This window comes from Symsagittifera roscoffensis, chromosome 2 (assembly GCF_963678635.1).
Source record: "Symsagittifera roscoffensis chromosome 2, txSymRosc1.1, whole genome shotgun sequence".
Taxonomy (NCBI): domain Eukaryota; kingdom Metazoa; phylum Xenacoelomorpha; order Acoela; family Convolutidae; genus Symsagittifera; species Symsagittifera roscoffensis.
Window position 1 is genome coordinate 62,704,678 of NC_087063.1, and position 17,979 is coordinate 62,722,656.

General features: G+C 36.3%; 2 protein-coding genes across 2 annotated transcripts; both read right to left on the reverse strand.

Annotated features, from left to right (window-relative positions):
• Positions 1-12,980: 12,980 nt before the first annotated feature.
• On the reverse strand, positions 12,981-14,553 carry LOC134840118 (RNA-binding motif protein, X-linked 2-like). Its single transcript, XM_063855809.1, has one exon. It carries the CDS (start codon positions 14,517-14,519, stop codon positions 13,782-13,784), a length of 738 nt encoding a protein of 245 aa, XP_063711879.1. The 5' UTR covers positions 14,520-14,553; the 3' UTR covers positions 12,981-13,781.
• A 67-nt stretch (positions 14,554-14,620) lies between these two features.
• Positions 14,621-17,776, reverse strand: LOC134840119 (ubiquitin-conjugating enzyme E2 S-like). The gene is made up of 3 exons (XM_063855810.1): positions 17,626-17,776; positions 17,341-17,534; positions 14,621-15,158 (listed from the first exon to the last, which is right to left on the reverse strand). Exons 1-3 carry the CDS (start codon positions 17,774-17,776, stop codon positions 14,793-14,795), a joined length of 711 nt encoding a protein of 236 aa, XP_063711880.1. The 3' UTR covers positions 14,621-14,792.
• Positions 17,777-17,979: the final 203 nt, after the last annotated feature.

Sequence of the window (17,979 nt, forward strand, 5' to 3'; positions counted from 1 at the left end):
AGAAGGGGTGGTGGGCTGTCAGAAGTAGCCGATACTCATCGCTCTTACGATCCGCTTCATTTTACTCTTCTTTTCCCATTAGGAACTGATGGGTGGAATCTAAACATGAAATTGAGGCACGCAGAGTTTTTCATGATTTTTCAGTTGAGTGAAGTATCGAAATTTCAGTTGTGTTTTTTAGTAACTCCAATCAAACGATGAGCCTACAGAAATATCACTGCTTTCAAATAAATGAACGCCCTGGTTCGAACCGAGCTGTTTTATTCAAAGCAGAAAGGCTATTCCAAGAATATTTGTGTATCTCCTTTGCTTCTGTAGAAAATCAGAGGTTGAAGTACGCGCGTTTCAACCAAGATTCACTGCGATCCGATGTGCTTGCAAATTTGGAGGACGCTGTTCTGGCAGCCGATGCTAGCGTTGGAAAGCTAGGGCAGCGCAAAACTTGTCCGAAGTCCATCACAGGAAGTTACCGTAATCGTCATGCCAGGTAATTTTCCGATGGTTTAAAAAAATGTTTTATTTATTGAGTTTAAGTAATTTTTAAACAGGTACCAAGACGCAATGGCAATATGTCGACACTATCACAAACCAGATCTTTTCATAAAGTTTACCTGTAATCCGTTGTGGCCAGAAATTCAGAATTGTCTCGATGCAAATCAAACAGTGGCATCAAGGCCAGATATTGTTGTGCGAGTTTTTCGACTCAAACTCAAGTCGCTGATGCACGAACTGTTACGCCAAGGTTTAGTACATATAAGAAGTTTCAATCGTTTTGTTTATGTGTTTCATTTTTTAGTGTGTTTCAGAGATTTTCGGAAAAAATGTTGCGTATATGTACGTTATCGAGTACCAAAAACGGGGGTTACCTCATGCTCATATCTTGCTTATGCTGGCGAATCAAGATCGATTAAGAAATTCGTCCGATATTGACAAATTGATATCAGCAGAAACTCCCCCACCAGCTCCTTTCTTCACTGAAGAAGACAAACAGCGACAAGCTGAGAAGTTACAGAGCATCGTTCTTTGATGCATGATTCACGGACCGTGTGGGCCGCTAAATCGCAGATCGCCTTGTATGGTTGATGGAAAATGCAGCAAATACTTCCCTAAGGATTTTGCTACGAGAACTCTTTGGGATGAACAAGCCAAGCCAATTATCCGAGCTATAATAGGCTGTCTCCTGCCGATGGTGGGCATACAGCGGTAGTGGGCCAATTTTCCGTGGACAACCGATGGGTAGTCCCCTACAGCTCTTACTTGCTATTAAAGTTCGATGCCCACATCAAGCTTGCGTTTCTCAAAATTCTCCAAAGTATATCTTCATGTAAATAAATAAGGTAAAGAGGTTTTTTAGTTCACTTGAATCAGCTTGAAGGCTTTCTTTTCCGTTGAAAAGTTAATTTTCCAAGGCGTTTGTTGAAGAATTGACTTTTTTGTCCTTGATTTAATGATTTTGTTGAAGGGAGTTGATCGGCAAATGGTTCGAATTGACAATGAAGTGAAAGATGAAATTCAGGCCTATCAGAATATGCGTTATAATGGATCTCAGGAAGCCTGCGGAAGACTACTAAGCATTCCACAATCGGAGAGATATCCTTCTAACACTTCCAGTGCATTTGCCCAGAGAACAGTAAATCGTGTTTGCTGAAAACTGTGTAGAAGAAGCCGTTAGGAGCGAGAGAAACAGCAGAACAGAGCTGACTGAGTTCTTTGATTTTAATGCCAGCAATCCTTCTAACCGTGTTATTTGTTCTAATTTTCCTACTTATCTTGTTTGGGATAAAACAAATAGGCGAAGGCGTCCCCCAAAGTTTACATCAGACACTATTGGTAGAGTCTTCACAGTTCATCCCTGTGCAGGCGAAAGATTTTATCTTCGAATGATTTTACATCGAGCAATACGCCGGTAAGGTTTTTTTGATGAAGTTTTGTGAATATAGCTGTCTAATGCTGTATGTTTTTTTTCTGTCCAGGCAAAACGTGTTTTCAAAGCTTGAAACTATATGGCAGTGAATAGCACGAAACCTTTCAAGATGTCTGTGCAGCTCTCGGTCTCCTAGAATCCGATCGCGAGTGGGAGTCTCTTCTTTGTGATGCTTCATATACGTTGAGCTCGAGAAGTATTCGAAAGTTGTTTGGAGTTCTGTTAGTTTTCTGTGAAATATCCAATTCGAAAGAACTTTTTGAAAAGCATATCGCTTCATGGTATGATGATTATCGGCGTGATTATCCCGATTGGAGCAAAGACCTTCTAAAGCAAATGGCGCTCTTAGATATCGAGACTTTTCTGATGTCTCATTCTCGCACTATGACATTTTTTGCTCTGCCCGAAGTAACGAAAGAGGACAAAATCCTTATTGACAGATTGTGTGGGCGAAAAACTGTGGAAGCTCTTGCGGAGAAAATAACACTTGTTTGAATCGTAAGCAGCGAGAGTTTTGTGACGAACAAACTCAGAGTTGGATACCAATGTTGTGTTTTTAAATGCCAGAGGTGGATCTGGTAAAACGCACGCTCTGAATACTTTGCTAGCTGCCACTCGATCACTCGAAGATGAAATCGTTTCTATTGCCTTAGCGGTTGCCTCAAGTGGGATTTCAGCAACAAAATTAACTGGCGGAAGAACAGCGCACTCTCGGTTTAAAATTCCTCTTGAGATACAGGAGCTGTCTTCTTTGAGTATATCATTTCAATCGGCTCTGGCGGAGTTGAGTCGTGTCAGCAAAGTTGTTGTTTGGGACGAAGCTCCTATGATCCACCGCTTTTCACTGGAAGCACTTGATCGGTCTTTTAGAGACATAATGGATACTGATGTCGTTTTCGGGGGTAAATCTATCGTGCTAGCTGGCGATTCTAGGTGAGATACCGTTTTTTTTTTTACTATTGCCCACTGTTGAAAGCTAGTAGTGTTATACTTACTTTTGTTTTAGACAGATCATTCCCGTTGTAAAATCAAGAAATGCTCGGGATGCTGTTGCTTTTTGCCTAAAAAAATCATTTTTGTGGTCGCATTTCACTTCATTCGCACTTGTAGAGAATATGCGGATGAAAGGAGCTGAGAATGAAGCAGCTGCCGTGGAATATGATAATTGGCTTTTGTCCATTGGCGATGGAACAAATCAGTTGAAGGACGATTTTGTGGCTCTACCATCAGAAAAAACCGAAATTATTACAAGTTCATCCCTAAAGAAAGCGGTGGATTGGGTTTTCGATAGTTTTGAGGTTAGTTTTTTTTTTCACTTTCGATATTTAATCTCTGTAAGGTTTGACAAGAAACTTAAGTACTTTTAGCAGTATGAGCAACATGAAGATCTTTCGAAGGCAATATTCACGGTTCGAAATTCAACGACCACTCGTATTAATAAGCACTGCTGCCAACGGTTTTCAGGTAGTTATACTGAGTTTGTTCAAACTGTGTTAGCAATTAAATTAGTTTGTTAATGTGATTAGGAAACGGCATCGAATGCTATAGTGCAGGCAGTGCTTGACCCCTGACGATCAATGCAGGTATCCGTCAGAGTTTCTTAACTCTATCGAAGTTTCAGGGTTATCTGACCATCAAATAACCTTGAAAATTGGGATGCCAATTATGCTTGAAACCTTGATCCCAAAAATGGTCTCTGTAATGGAGTTCGCCTCATTGTCGTGAATATGATCGGGAAAAGTTTAATTGTCGCGCGGAAACTCAACAATAAGGAGCTTCACTATATTCCTCGGATTTATCTTATTGTTGAGGAGAGTGAAACTGTTCCTTTCAAATGGAGGAGAAGACAGTTTCCTGTGAAGCCAGCTTTTGCATTAACAATCAACAAACGTCAGGGACAAAGTCTTGATCGAGTCTTAGTGTGGCTTTGGGATATGGTCTTTGCCCACGGACAGTTTTATGTTGCTGCATCTAGAATAAAAGATCCAAGTAATATCAAAATTTTCGTACGAAATGATGACGGCGAGCTCAAAACAAAAAATATCGTTTATAGAGATATAATATTATGATACATGTCTGCAATATAACACAAGAAATTTTTTGAAACTGGTTTGAACAGTTATTTTTTCTGAAAGTTATTGTCAAAGTTAAGTTATTCAGTTTGTTTCTTTGCCACAGGAAGTTAGTTGTTCAGAAATAAAGGAATCATTTTTTATTCAGAGTTTTTTAACAGAGCAATCAAGTGTAGGATAATGAGGTAGATAAAAAGTTAACAGGATACATGCCTCCAATATAATACAAGTTTATAAACTGGTTTGAACAAAAAATATTTTTCTAACTGTTAACGTAAAAATTAGGTTTTTCAGTTTTTTTTCACAGGATGTTAGTTGTTCAGAAATAAAGGAATCCTTTTTATACAGAATTTTTTAACAGCAATCAAGTGTAGGATAATGAGGTAGATGAAAAGGTAACCGTTTCCAAGTTTAACGTTTGATCGCTAAATCAGTTATCAATAGTTAAAAAAGAAATGAGAAAATTACTTGGCATGTTACTTGATTTGTGGAATAAGTAATGAATTCATTGAAACAGTTTTCCAAAAAGATTGAATGATTAGATTTAAAGGATATTTTTTTAAATTTATGCAAGCGTTCATCGAAACAGTTTGGTTTGGAAGAAGATGGCAAATAGCTCAATAATTTAGAAGATAACATTTATAGCAAAATCTGAACTCAAAGTTGGCGGACATATTGTTTTTCTTTTTCATTTAAGCTTTTAAACATGTCCGATTTTTTCTAAAAATTACATTTTTAACCATATTTAAAAGTTTGATCTGATCGTAACAGAAAACAGCAGAAAGTTGAATAGAAAGCGTTCAAAATTTTTAATTGCTCAAAAACAAATGGAATATGCGCTCTCATTAAAATGTTTGCTATCAATTTGGCTGAAAGTCAAAAACCACTGCTGAAATCAAGCAGAGAAGAGTTGTTTTAGCACTCATTTGAAAATGCTTAGAATAATATTTTGTTTAAGAATGCAGCTTTAGCTGCACCGTGTAGCTAATTTTTTTAAAACTCCCATTTCAAAAGCGTCATCTCGAAAAGTTAATGGGCCTCTGCAGAAATTTGGAGGCCAGATTTGCAACCACTGAGAGTCCCTGAGAGCACCCTACTATAGGGTTAGGAATTCAAAATTTTGTGAATTTTTTAAACCTAAGTTTCCCACAAAAAAAAAATTGAAAAAAACGTCTTATCTCGGAAACTAAAAGGATTTGAGCATTCATATTAAGAGTCAAGATTTGAGACGCCAGGGTGTGCACTGACAATAAGGTTGTATCTTCGAATTGGTAGTTTCGATTTTTTTGAATTTCTTTAGATAAGTTCTTTGAGAAATTTTGAAAAAATCAAAAAATGTCACATCTCGGAAAGTAAAAGCATTTGAGCAGTCGCATATGGCAAGATTTGCAACTCTATAGAGTACCCTGACAACACCGAACTATAGCGTTGGGAATTTCAAATTTTGAAAAATAATTAATTTTAACTTTCTGAAAATTTTTAAGAAATCACAAAAAACGTCACATCTCGAAAACTACGAAGAATTGAGCAGTCATACTTGGAGGCAAGATTCGCAATCTTTGAAAGTACTCTGACAGGACCTAACTACAGGGTTGGGGATTTCAGATTTTTAAAAAATAATAATAATTTAAGTTTTCTGAAAACTTTTGAAAAAATCACAAAAAACGTCATATCTCGAAAACTACAAAGAATTGAGGAGTCACTATTTGGAGACAAGATTCGCAATCTTTGAAAGTACTCTGACAGGACCTAACTACAGGGTTGGGAATTTCAGATTTTTAAAAAATATTAATAATTTAAGTTTTCTGAAAACTTTTGAAAAAATCACAAAAAACGTCATATCTCGAAAACTACAAGGATTTGAACAGTCATATTTGGAGGCAAGGTTTGTAATCCCTTAGAGTACTCTGACAGTACCCAACTACAGGGTTGGGAACTTCAAGTTTTGTATATTTTTTGTTATTTGAAATTTCTGAAAATTTTTGAAAAAATCTCAAAAATCGTCTTATCTCGTTAACTAAAATGATTCGGTCATTCAAAATTGGAGGCCAAATTCGCAACCCCTAATTCGATATTGGGCTGCTTAATTTAAAACCGGTAAAATAATCACTAAAATCAAATTGGAATTGGAAAATCGAAAAAAATTCTTAACCATTGCAATATACGATATAGCTTAAACATGCAAAAAGAATACGTTGAAAAAGCTTTAACATGGCGAGATAGTGAAGCCCGCATTTAAATATATAATAGATTCGCATCAAACAGCTATTTAAAAAATCGAGCAAGCTCAGTCTGTTTTTAAAATACTATCTAGTACCTGATTCAGGGGCATTTCACGAGCGGGCGGAGGGATTTTCAAAAAAATTTTGAAATTTTGCCGACCTTTTTTTTAGGTCGACCAAATTGGTTTCCCGAGGTCTAAATAGTCCCTGCTCTGGCCAAAGTTTCTGCGCCGCATGCTAAATTTGGAACAAAAAACAGGCCAAAAAGGCATTTTTAGGCAATTTTTGGAAAAATTTTACCAAAAAATCGCGTTTTTTCGGCGCACGTTCCCCCCTTAAAATAAGTATATATTGGCGCCAAAGGCGCCTTCAGAAAAAATTTAGGGTCCGTCAGCCAAAATTGGATATCTGAAAGTAGTTCTAAGGGGGGACCCTTTGGGTCGGTAAAGGGTTGAATCCTAGAAGGGGGGCGTCCCCCCTCCCCTAAATCTGCCCCTGACCTGATTGCACAGATATAACCAACATAAAACAATTTCTTAGCTAAACTGAACATTGAAACTTAACATTCTAATTTAATTTGTGAATTCTTAGTTTGAATTGAGGAAGCTGTTCAGATTCTGTGGAAGTGAGTATGAACAACACTTAGCTGTTTTACACACGCTGTCATTGTACATAGTCTTCAGTTCGACCCAGGTAACAACAGTACTAGTTCCCTCTTCGTCTTTGTGCAGATAATCTTTGTAGTTCCCGCGCTGCAAATTTTCATAAAGCATTTTCCCCAAGAGCTGCATTTGGTCAATCAAAAGATAAAAGCAGTCTCGAAACACAATTTCCTGTTGCTGGTTCAAAGTGAGCAAACAACAAAGCAAAATATCATCTAACATGTGAACGCAGAAGAAAAATAAGTCAAAGGGTCCAAAAATGTCCCCCTCATTTAGGTCGGTTTCCATTTTCAGCCACTTCAGAACGCCTTTTACAATTGCTGTCAGTGATTCGAGTAAGTTTGCATGATAACTTACGTCCTCGCAACTCAAACACAGTTTGATAACTCTCAGAATCGTTTTCCACACTACCATATTGACACTTTTGTTCACATTGTCAATTTGGCGTCTATCGAATAATGACTGAGCAATTAGTAATTTCAGACTAACCGCAAACGCCCTAATGTCAAGTGATTTTACATCTGAGGTCATGAACCGCAAAGCACTCAAAGATACTTCCTGAGCAGAATATTTCAAAAACTCGGGAATATTTTTCAGTTCCAATCTCGCCATGTTATATTCGACTTTAGGCAAAACTAAACAAGATATCCGGAAATATTCAACCAGGGCCAGGAACTTGTCGGAATCATTTTGGATCATCAGTTTCCGGTAATCGATGATTGTATCTTCAATAGTGACGATATCGATCAGCTCTGCGAATCCGACTTTTGTGAAATTCAAAACCCATTTATCATTCAAGTCCAAGTTATGATTTTGCATCTGTTTGTTAAAAAATTTGTTCAGAATTGATGCATAAACTACTTTTTCATTTTTCAATAATGGTAAAATGCTAGTTAATAGTTTCACTGCATTGACCTTGTTGCCAGAAAATTTTGGGATTATTCCACGAACAAACATCATATCACTCGAAACTTCCATAGTATCGACTAGAAACCGAACAAATTGACAAGCACTATTTGCGTTACTGACATTAGTCGTAGCTATCACTTCAATAACGTACGGAATTTTGTTTTCGGACTCTTTTCTAGTTAGTTTTAGTAACGATGGTAACTTCTGGAATAGCAACTGAATCAACATGGTCTTTCCTCTGGTAGCAAACGCATCATGCACAGCTTTTTCAATGATTTTATCAGGAATGACAAAGGAACATTTCGACAGATAATTCATTGTTTCGTTTTGCTCATGCAAGTCTTTCGGACTGATTCGGTTGAAAAGTTCTGTCAATTTACTTAGAGTCAATCCCATTTCCTCTGCTATACATATACTCCATTCGTTAAACGTACCTAAATTTTTCAATTCTTCGTATAAATTGATTCGTAATATTTCGATATCATCAATAGTTAACTTAATCATGTTCTCGAAGAAAACATTTCTCAGCAGACAAATAGAATCGCTGGACATTTTGGTTCCAACACAGTTCAATTTTTCGCAAGGACCGGGAGCCAAAGTAAGATACAGCAACTTATTCATTACCTCAGGACAACAAATTAACGGCAAATAAGTTTCGACAATCCCCAGAATTGTTTCGAATTCATTTTTATCGTTTTGAGATGATTCAAGCTTCGAGAAGTAATCCATGACATAACAAAATTGTGTCAAATTATCATTGAGAAAGTATTTGACCGAATTGACAGCTATGTCAATTTCCCGGCAACCATCAACATTTTTAAAATGATCGATTACATTTTCCCTGCTGTTAAACATCTCGCATTGGTCAAAGCCAATCAAAAAACAACATTTGTCGATTTCCATTTTTATAAGGTCAACTGATTCTACTTGGACGCCAAAATTATTTTTCAGCTCGTTAACGATAGTTTTGGTGAGTTTAACTAACTTTTTCAGTTTTTGGCCAGTTTCTTTATTGAAACTTTCTGGATTCCTAGTATAACTATATGGTTTGAATTCTTTTTTATATTGATCAATTTCAGCTTGCATCAACTTCAGATCTCCTGCTAGCAGTTTAAGCAGCTCTTCCTCAAATTTTTCAACCACATCAGTGGCGTGTAGATAATTTTTAACAAAATCCAGGGAGATACGGTAATCTTCTAGATTATCGGCTTTGCTTTTCCACAAGTTTATAGAAAACTTGGCAAGGTTTCTAATCGTATCTTCAGAATTTTCGTCATAATTCGACCAAATTTGCTCAACTATTACAAGAATTTCATATTCCGAATGACACACAATCTTTCCGAGCTCCGCAAAAAACTGAAGTTTGAAGCATATTTTCAGAAACTCTTCGACTCTCAAGCTGGGCAAAAACTCGCACAGATAAGTCATTTCATTCTGGCTTTCATGTTTTGTGAAATCAAACTTGTGATTTTTGGTTCCTTGCTCTGAACAGGTTTGATCCCCTTTTGTCAATTCGTACAAAACAGCGCAAAGGATGGAACGCCAGAGTTTGAGTTTCTCCGGATCGCACCTTTGCTGCACTCTCAAAACAGTATCTACGGCTTCTACGTATTGCTCAACGAAATTTTTATCATTTGACTGGCTGTTGATAATATCAATGCCTTCTTTTTTCTGAGTTTCATTATCTTCAAATGTTAGAGAATCATTTCTGACAGCGAAATGTCCCAACAGCATTGCAACTGGGTGACCGAATTGGATAGCATTTGACTTCATTGCATATGATCATAAACCTGAAGCAGTAGCAATGTCAACATTTGATAGCAGAGGCGACGCAGAGAGTCTCCCATCAAGTGAATCGAAATCATGAACACATACTGACAAATGGGATTTTTGCGTCATTTTCACTGTTGATGCTGGGGAAAAATGTAGCTCAACTTAGAAGATTAAATTTAAAAAAAGAACAAAAAAATTCTCACGTACACAATCCTAGTGTCATTTCGTTTACTCGATTTCAAAGATCCAGTTTCATTAAACAAATTGCACACGGAAAACCAACTTAGACTTAGCAGATAGATAGGTTCCTAACTAAATAAAAAAAGAGGCAACCACAGCTTCAGCACAACAAACCATGAAAACCGTAGATGGAAACCACAAAAAAAAACAGTTTATTCAACTGAACATCGTTACCACATCTCAATTTTCATACCCATAATTCTTAAGAAGTTTTAGCATGTGAGGTGACAATTCGTAACAGGTGACAACTCGTAACAAATGACAATTCTTAGCAGTATATTTAGCGTCAAACACTGATTTACGCGCACTAATCCGCACGTGCCGAACATAAGCGGAGCGGAGCAAGCATTCGCTACTTGTCAATGCCTTGTTACGAATTGCCGCCTGTTACGAACTGTCGCCCTGCCGTTTTATCAGTATTTAAAAGGCTTTTGCATGGTCAGAAGAAAAAAGTTACATACCCAACCGGAAGTGCGAATAGCGTTAATGAACAAGTTGGAAAAATTCGAATTTATTATTTTATTTCCACTATTAACAAGCTAATTCTATTTCCCACGAATCATATTAACTTGTCTTTTGCGATAAAAAAACATCCAGTTTATTTGATCATCCTTCTTCATTTGATCATTCCATATGTTTCCAAGAACTATCTTAAGTTTCCTAAATTTGAAGCTATCTTTTTTCTCTGCGAACACGGCGGTGGGTAAATAAAACTTATAAAATGGCGCAGTCAACACAGGATCAAGGAACCCACTCAATATTCCATCATTCTGGCACAAATACACCGCCGAACTGCCAGTGAAATGGTCCAAGTAGACGGCAGGACTCTAGATGGCGATTTTCGCCGAAGCAAAAAAAGATAGGGATTTTTTCACAAAACCGTCCTTCTTAACAACGTAGAAAACAGATACCAGGAAAAAAACTAAGCACAAAAACCAAACACACCGAGTCAAAAAAAGATGGGGACTAGGCGGAAAAATCCACTACAATGATGCAGACACAAAAGCAAAAATTTACATTTCTGAAAGGTCAAGAAGCACAAAGACAGTTTAGGCAACGACGACCCAACCTCTACTTGGGTTATATGCCGGTTCTTTCAAAATTTTTTGATCTTTTGAGTTGAAGTCATAGAAATAACCTATAGTATATAACCTCAACGAAATTCAGTAGCTTAAAAAATTAGCCGTTTCTTAAAACTAACCAATTAAATGAGCCAATAGTACACAAAAACTGAACACATTGAACACGAAAAGCTGCTTCTTTGATTGCAAAAAATATACCTATGTACCGATCCTTTAAGACAAGTACGTAATGGTTATGTCACAAGAACACAAAACCTAATAGTTGCAATCGCAGAGGCGACGCTGAATTACGCACCACTTTCGCAACAGAAAGATCACAAATTGCTAGTTTACGATAAACTAATACAGTTTCATCAAGAGTAAAAGAAGTATACGCGATCACAAGAATCAATAAAAAAATCAGTCAGATCAGAAAATTGAGTCAGAAAAAAGCAATTGTTCAAATACATGAGCTCTCAGGATACTCAATGCAGAGATATAGAAAACGGCTGCAAATTACGAAGAAAAACACGAAGTATAAAAAATGTGGATAACTCCCTGATACAAACATGATTATTTTTCAACGCACGCAAAAGCGAGATCAAACAGAAACAAATACAGAGCGTTGCTGCGCCAGTAGCGCTGATACTCCCAACAAAATTCATTTTAGAATACCGAAAAGTCTGAAAAAAAAACTATTCGAATACGAAATTTAACATACCATTCGAAGCCCAATACAACAAAACTGGCAGAGTTCAAACCCGTTTAGCACTTCAACAATTCAACAAAAACAATAAATAAGTGCGAAAACAAAAATAACAAAATTAGTGGACAAAAAACGAGAAAGTAATAATATGAACTTTTTTCAAAGCAAAACTTTTTAATATCAAACTCTAATCTAAAACTTTTAAATCAAGGCAAAGATATGGTACAGATACACAGCATATAAATTGATTTGTACAACTAATTTTATGAAAACATGTATCAGCCAAAAATATTCAAACACTGTTATTTCAATACATCTACTTTTACAATTATCAAATGTTTCATCACGTCTCTTGAAGCTTTAGTAAGATTTCAGAAAAAAAAGAAGCAAATGGAACAGAGGTATTTAGTAGTTTAGTTCAAAAACCTTAGCCGATAAAAAGGTAGCTGTTTTCAAATTCTTCCTATCATCCTATTTCAAAGATTCTAAGAATTCATATTCCTAAAGCAGAGCATGCATGAGCCAATTTCTGAAGCTTGACAAGAAAACAATATTAGCCTTAAGGCTTTTGAATATTTAAAAAAAAACTATCACCAAAGATTTTTTATACCTGCAATATAATGAAAAATAGATCATTAGGTAAAAAGTAAGACCTTTATGCCACTGAGAAATCTAAGATTAAAATCCACTTTCAAAACTAAAAATCATTCATGTGTCTTTTGCAATAATTGCACTATGGTGTATTGAAGAGCTAAATAGCAAATGAATTTGAAATCAACGTAAAAAGAATTGAAATCATCTGCAAAAACAATTTACGTAGAGTTTGAATTGCATCACCATTATCTTGGCATTTAAGAACATAGCCAACAGATATTGAAAAAGAGTCATCAACGCAAAAGACAAAAAAAACTTTTTTTTTTAAAAATTCAAATACCAAATTTTAAAGAGAGAATAGATAGCCTTCAGCTCTTTGAAATTCAATAACGATTTACGATTGAAAATTTATTGAACAATTTACTATTGAAATTAGCTTTTTGTTTTCGCTTTTTGAAATTAGAAGTCGATCACGTACTTCGTGACCATTAAACTTTTGCTGTTCAATAGTGGAGTTTTCCTTCCTTTTAACAAAGGAAATAAACTGAACTTAAAAAGAAATCAAAAGTCACACTGCAAAAAAGTAAATTTGAGCCTGAACAAAATTTAAGGATTTTTCCTGAAAAAAAACGAGCAAAAAATCACTCAGAACTAAATAAGAGTACTCACTGTGTTCATGACTCTGAAACATAGCCAACAGAGAAATGAGAGCGAATCAATGAAATCAAGTAAACAAAAAAACTGCTTTTGTTTTTTGAAAAACTCAAACTTCGAAGAAAAAACTATATAGCCTCAAAACTTGCTGAAATTCTAGAACAATTTATGTTTGCCAATTTGAATAAAATGTATTAAAAAGTTATTTTTTTTATTTACCTGAAAAGTCTAAAAACTTAATTCCGCTATCGAAACTCGAAGTTTTTCAAGACCTTTACACTTTTTCTGTTCGATGATGGAGTTTGCATTCCTTTTAACAAAGGAAATGAACTGAACTAAAAAAGAAATCGAAAATCAAACCGCAAAAAAAAATTTCAGCCCGAACTCTTTCAAGACTTTTTCTGAAAAAAATCATAACGACATATATAAGAGTCTGAACTAGTCTGATCTAAGCAATATCGGCAACTAAGCCGACAGAAATTGACACAACGCCACCAAAAACCAATATAACTGAATTATTTTGTTGAAGACATATTGAAAAGAAAGTATGAAATCAAAAAATGAAATTTTAGTAGAAGATGACGTAGCACATTTCCACGAAGTTAAATTCTAACTCTCGAGTTTAGCATGTCAGTGCACAAAAATTATGTCTATCACTAGTGTAATGACACGATGTGAGCTCGCTCTATACTCAACACCACTGCAAAAATTTGTGACACGAAATTTTCTTTTCTAATACGAGAAGAAACGCATAGTTTTGCTTTAATTGATCACGGCTTCATGGACCAGTAATTTCAGTCACTATGAAAGTTCCTCGGCATTTCGATTGAACCTCGGCAATGCCATCGGAAAGTTCTTCAAACTCCATCTTTTCAAAAATTGCTATTTCTTTTGGGTCCCCATCTTTCATTGCCATAATCTACCTCACCATCTTATCAAAGCAGTAAGACCCCATGAGTTCGAGCTATCCTGATCTAGATCGCTTCCTCTTTTTAATTTTGCCATCTTTTTCTACTCTTTCTGCATTTCTGTATCGGTTTTCATGGCTGTAGTTTTCTGGTCTCTCGTACTCCTTGTGATCACGTCTTTCTTTCTTAACTTTAACCTCACCTTTAATAAAACTCGGAGAAGCTTCTCTCTTTAATTGCTTTCGTTCGTCTTTATTTTTCTTCGTTTTCTTTTCTTTCTTCTCTTTTTTCGACTTCTTTTTCTTCGCGATAACTATCTCGGCATCTGAATCCGAGCTTCCATGCCCATTGCTAATTGCTTTTGGAGCAACTCCTTCCAATTGAAGTTTAACCCAGTCGCTTTTCTCACTATCTTTCAAATCTTTTTCCTTCAACTGAGTCGCCTTATAATCTGATACATGCTGCACTCTTATTTGTCGATTGCACACTTTAGCCGTATTCAAATTGTCGACCGCTAAAATTGTACTTCTTTGGTCTTCGTAGGCCAAAAAGCAGAAGCCCTTTGACTTTCCCGTTGCTTTATCTCGAATCAAATTGATGTCCACAATTTCTCCATACTGACTGAACACGCAGATTATGTCACCTTCCGATAAATCGTAGGGTAATCCTCCTGCATAAACATAGGCACTGTTTTTATGCAACGAATGCCACGATTGGTTTGAGTTTGCAACTCCTAAATGAAGCTCCCGTTCAGATAATTCTTGTTGGTTGCGTGCATTCGTCAAGGGGTTCATTTATCTGAAAAAAAAAGTTTTTTAGTAATCTAAAAAAAAATTGTTTCAGTTTTTGTCTTTTTCAACAAAATGTGTTGGTAAATTGAAAAGTTAAATAGTGTAAAATTGCTCGATTTAATTGATAAAATACAAAACAAAACATTGCAAAACAAAGCTTCAACAAACCCTACACGAATGAAAACCGAAGGAGAAAAGTCTCTTTCTATCGCCACTTAGTACGTAGTTTATTCGTGACGTATAGCCTACTAGTTAAATAATCAACAAGATTCGAGGCTAGAGTCTTTTCAGGAGACGCTTCTTTTCCTTCATCGCCTTTAACCTTGCCTTCTCTGAAGGGTTTGTCAAAGCGGTCGATTTCTGTTGTTTCGCAGCACTGGGTCCAGCAGTACCGTCGGCTAAGTTAGCATTCGATTGATCACTTAAAACACCCTCCGATCTTCCATTGTTTTCCTTGTCTTTTGTGTTACTCTTTAAATTTGGAAACAATAGCTGCTTCATTTTGGATTCTGGGAAAGCGTGTACTTCTGTCATCATTTTGGCTCGTGCGAAATATTGCTCGTAATTTTCCAGCAGTAATTTTCCAGCATCTGTATTTAGGGCAGATTCTGGATTGGGGTTGATTAGCAGACATCGGATTGTCTAAATATCAGACAAGCTCAAAATAGACAAAATTCCACAATCCAATATAAGGACAACAGACATAAAAACCTTTTAATTCTGAGAGCTTTAAACAAAAAACTACTTTATAATAAACATTGCCAAAAGAAAGTGGGATAAGCGTCAATGAAATCAAGAAAACCGAAAAAATCCCTGATTGATTTTTTTGGAACATTTTTCAGTTTTTTAACTTCAAGAACCTTTTATAGCCCAACATATACATTATAATGAAGAGGGATTAAATTGATCGTTTAAAAATAGAGTAAGCCGCCAAGAATTGAGACCAAGAAATGAAAGAACTATATTCTTTCTTACATGGACAAAAAAGAAGGCGCGGACTCGAATCCCAGTCCTTTGTACCTTCAATCTTTATTAAAGCACTTAAAGTCAGACTCACAACTTTAATTGATAAATCATAAAATCAACTTTCATTGATTTTAAATCACTTTGATAAATCAACTATAATTGATAAACCAACTGCTCGCTTCGCACAACTTGCGATACATAAATGCACGACTATGATTAAAAGCAAACAAAGTAAAAAAAATAAAAAAAACCTTCAAAAATCGTTTCTGTCATAACACTTAGAACATTGCAAACAAATTTAGGAACGCAACTACCTGCACCATTGTAAATTTTAAACGGAGCATTCAGAATGTTAGAAAGGAGCCGAACCCTTAAAAAAGCCCTGTCCGCGAGAACTAAACCGACAGACGATCGTAAAAAAACAGCCAAAAATCTTCAGCTTGCAAAAAAAATAGGTCCAGAGTGGAATCGAGCTCCAGGGATTTGTCGTCTCGAGCATGTGTGTTAAAATGCGTTTAATGCGCAGAATGCTCCTTGAATTTGAGTTTTAATCAAAAAAGTACAACACGTGCAACGTTTTCACGTACGAACTCTGCAAAAAAAATTTGATTACGGGGAAAACAAGTCTAGCACGCGCTTGCAACACCTTGCTGATAGCAAGGGTAAAGAAAATGAGATCAAGATTAGTTCACGATAACCGCACACTCGCTCTCGCAAAAACACGATAAAATTTGACCTCTTGAAATTGGATTCGTTCGATCTTTCACATAAACGCAAAAAACATAGCCAACAGACAGTTGGAAAAGAGTCAATGAACGCAAGAAAACAGAACAAAAACAACCTGACTCTTTCTGAAAAATCTTCAAATTTACCATTTCGAAGTTACCACTTTACGGCTCTTTGAATTTCTAGATCAATTCATGATCGACACTTTTTTGATAAATTAACTCTTGAGAAAGTTGGATCAAAGGGTAAACTTTCACTCAGCTGGGAAATCTGAAAATTTAATTCTACTCACAAAACCAGACGTCGTCCACCTTTTTCGTGTTTTCACACTTTCTTAAGTGGAAAGCGCAACTTGCCTAACTTTTAGCCGATGCAAACGAATTGAATCCAAATAGTGCATATATACCTAGCAGCATTCATAAATGCATTATTATGTATGGATGCACATCTGTAAAACATAAGAGCATCTCAAGATTTTTCCCCAGAAAAAAATTATCACGACCTATGTTCATCGACTCTTAATAAGTGATAAATAGGACAACATTAAATCCGAACAGGGGCGGATCTAGGATTTTCTCGAGGGGGAGGGGCAAAAAGACGTTTTTGGGCACTTTTTGAAAAATTTTGACAAAAAAATCGCGTTTTTTTATGGCGCGCGCTCCCTCTGGAATTTTGACAAAAAAATCGCGTTTTTTTGGCGCGCGCTCCCCCCGCCTTTGGAAAAACTTTAGGGTCGGTCGGCCAAAAATGAATTTCTGAAAAAGTATCAAAGGTCCGCCCCCGCCCCCCCCCCCCCCCCCCAAATCCGCCCCTGAAGCCGAACAAAAAATATGGCAGCACTAAAACACTCTTCGATACAACTCAAGTGCAACACTGCTTTAAATTGAAATGATCAATCAAAACTCTTCCATCCCCCCGGAAAAAAAGAGAGAGAAAAACCCCAGGCTTAAAGAAAATCGCTTATCCCTGGCTCATTTAAGTATTCTCTCAAATTTCGAAATCATTGAATAAATCTGCTCAATTAAACATTAATCTCTGTACAAATCTCCTTTTATATCTATTTGCTAGGGTAAAATTTGAATAATCGATTCTATGATATATTAAACTATCTGTTCAGTAAAACATTACTTACGAGCATAATATGTTTGATTCCCAAGTTTGGTGTCCAGTCTTTCTTAAGTGTGTTCACGCATATTTCTCCGGTATCTTCGTTCACATTCGGATGGAAAACTTTGGTTATGAAGAGGCCTTTAGGAGGTGACATAGGATAATCTTTCGATATCGAAAGCGATATTTTGAAAACTCCGCCCTCAAAAGGTGTGCCTTCTAAATGAGATAGTCGGGGTTATGATGAAAAAAAAAGATAATACCCAATGGTATCTGATTAGATATATTGACAAAGAAATAAGATATTTACCTGGGCCGTCTACAAATATAGTAATCAGTGTCAAATTCGAGTCGTCAAACTGAACTTTGATTCCATCTATACTATCTTTTGAGAGATTGGACAACTCTTTTGCAACAGTTTTGATCACCGTCGGTGGCAAATTTTCCTGTTGAGTACCCATTTTCTGAAAATCAAAAAACAGAATCAAGGACTTCAGTTGCAATAGGATAGCCATTAAGATGATGTAATTGTAGGTCACTTGCATCCCGTTATAAACTGTTCTTAACATCACAGGGATTACAAGGATTGTGAAAACAGCGCTTCCGCCAGCCGGTCAGTTACGGCATTTCCGCTTTCCGAGAGAAAATGTCAGTTCAAATATGT

Bases quoted from the DNA above. Each gene is read 5' to 3' on its own strand.
- LOC134840119 (XM_063855810.1), bottom strand. From the start codon at position 17,776: ATGGGTACTCAACAGGAAAATTTGCCACCGACGGTGATCAAAACTGTT. The intron at 17,535-17,625 runs GTAAATATCTTA...TATCTCATTTAG, and splicing joins TATATTTGTAGACGGCCCAG to AAGGCACACCTTTTGAGGGC. The intron at 15,159-17,340 runs GTAAGTAATGTT...TCTGATATTTAG, and splicing joins GAATCAAACATATTATGCTC to ACAATCCGATGTCTGCTAAT.
- LOC134840118 (XM_063855809.1), bottom strand. From the start codon at position 14,519: ATGAACCCCTTGACGAATGCACGCAACCAACAAGAATTATCTGAACGG.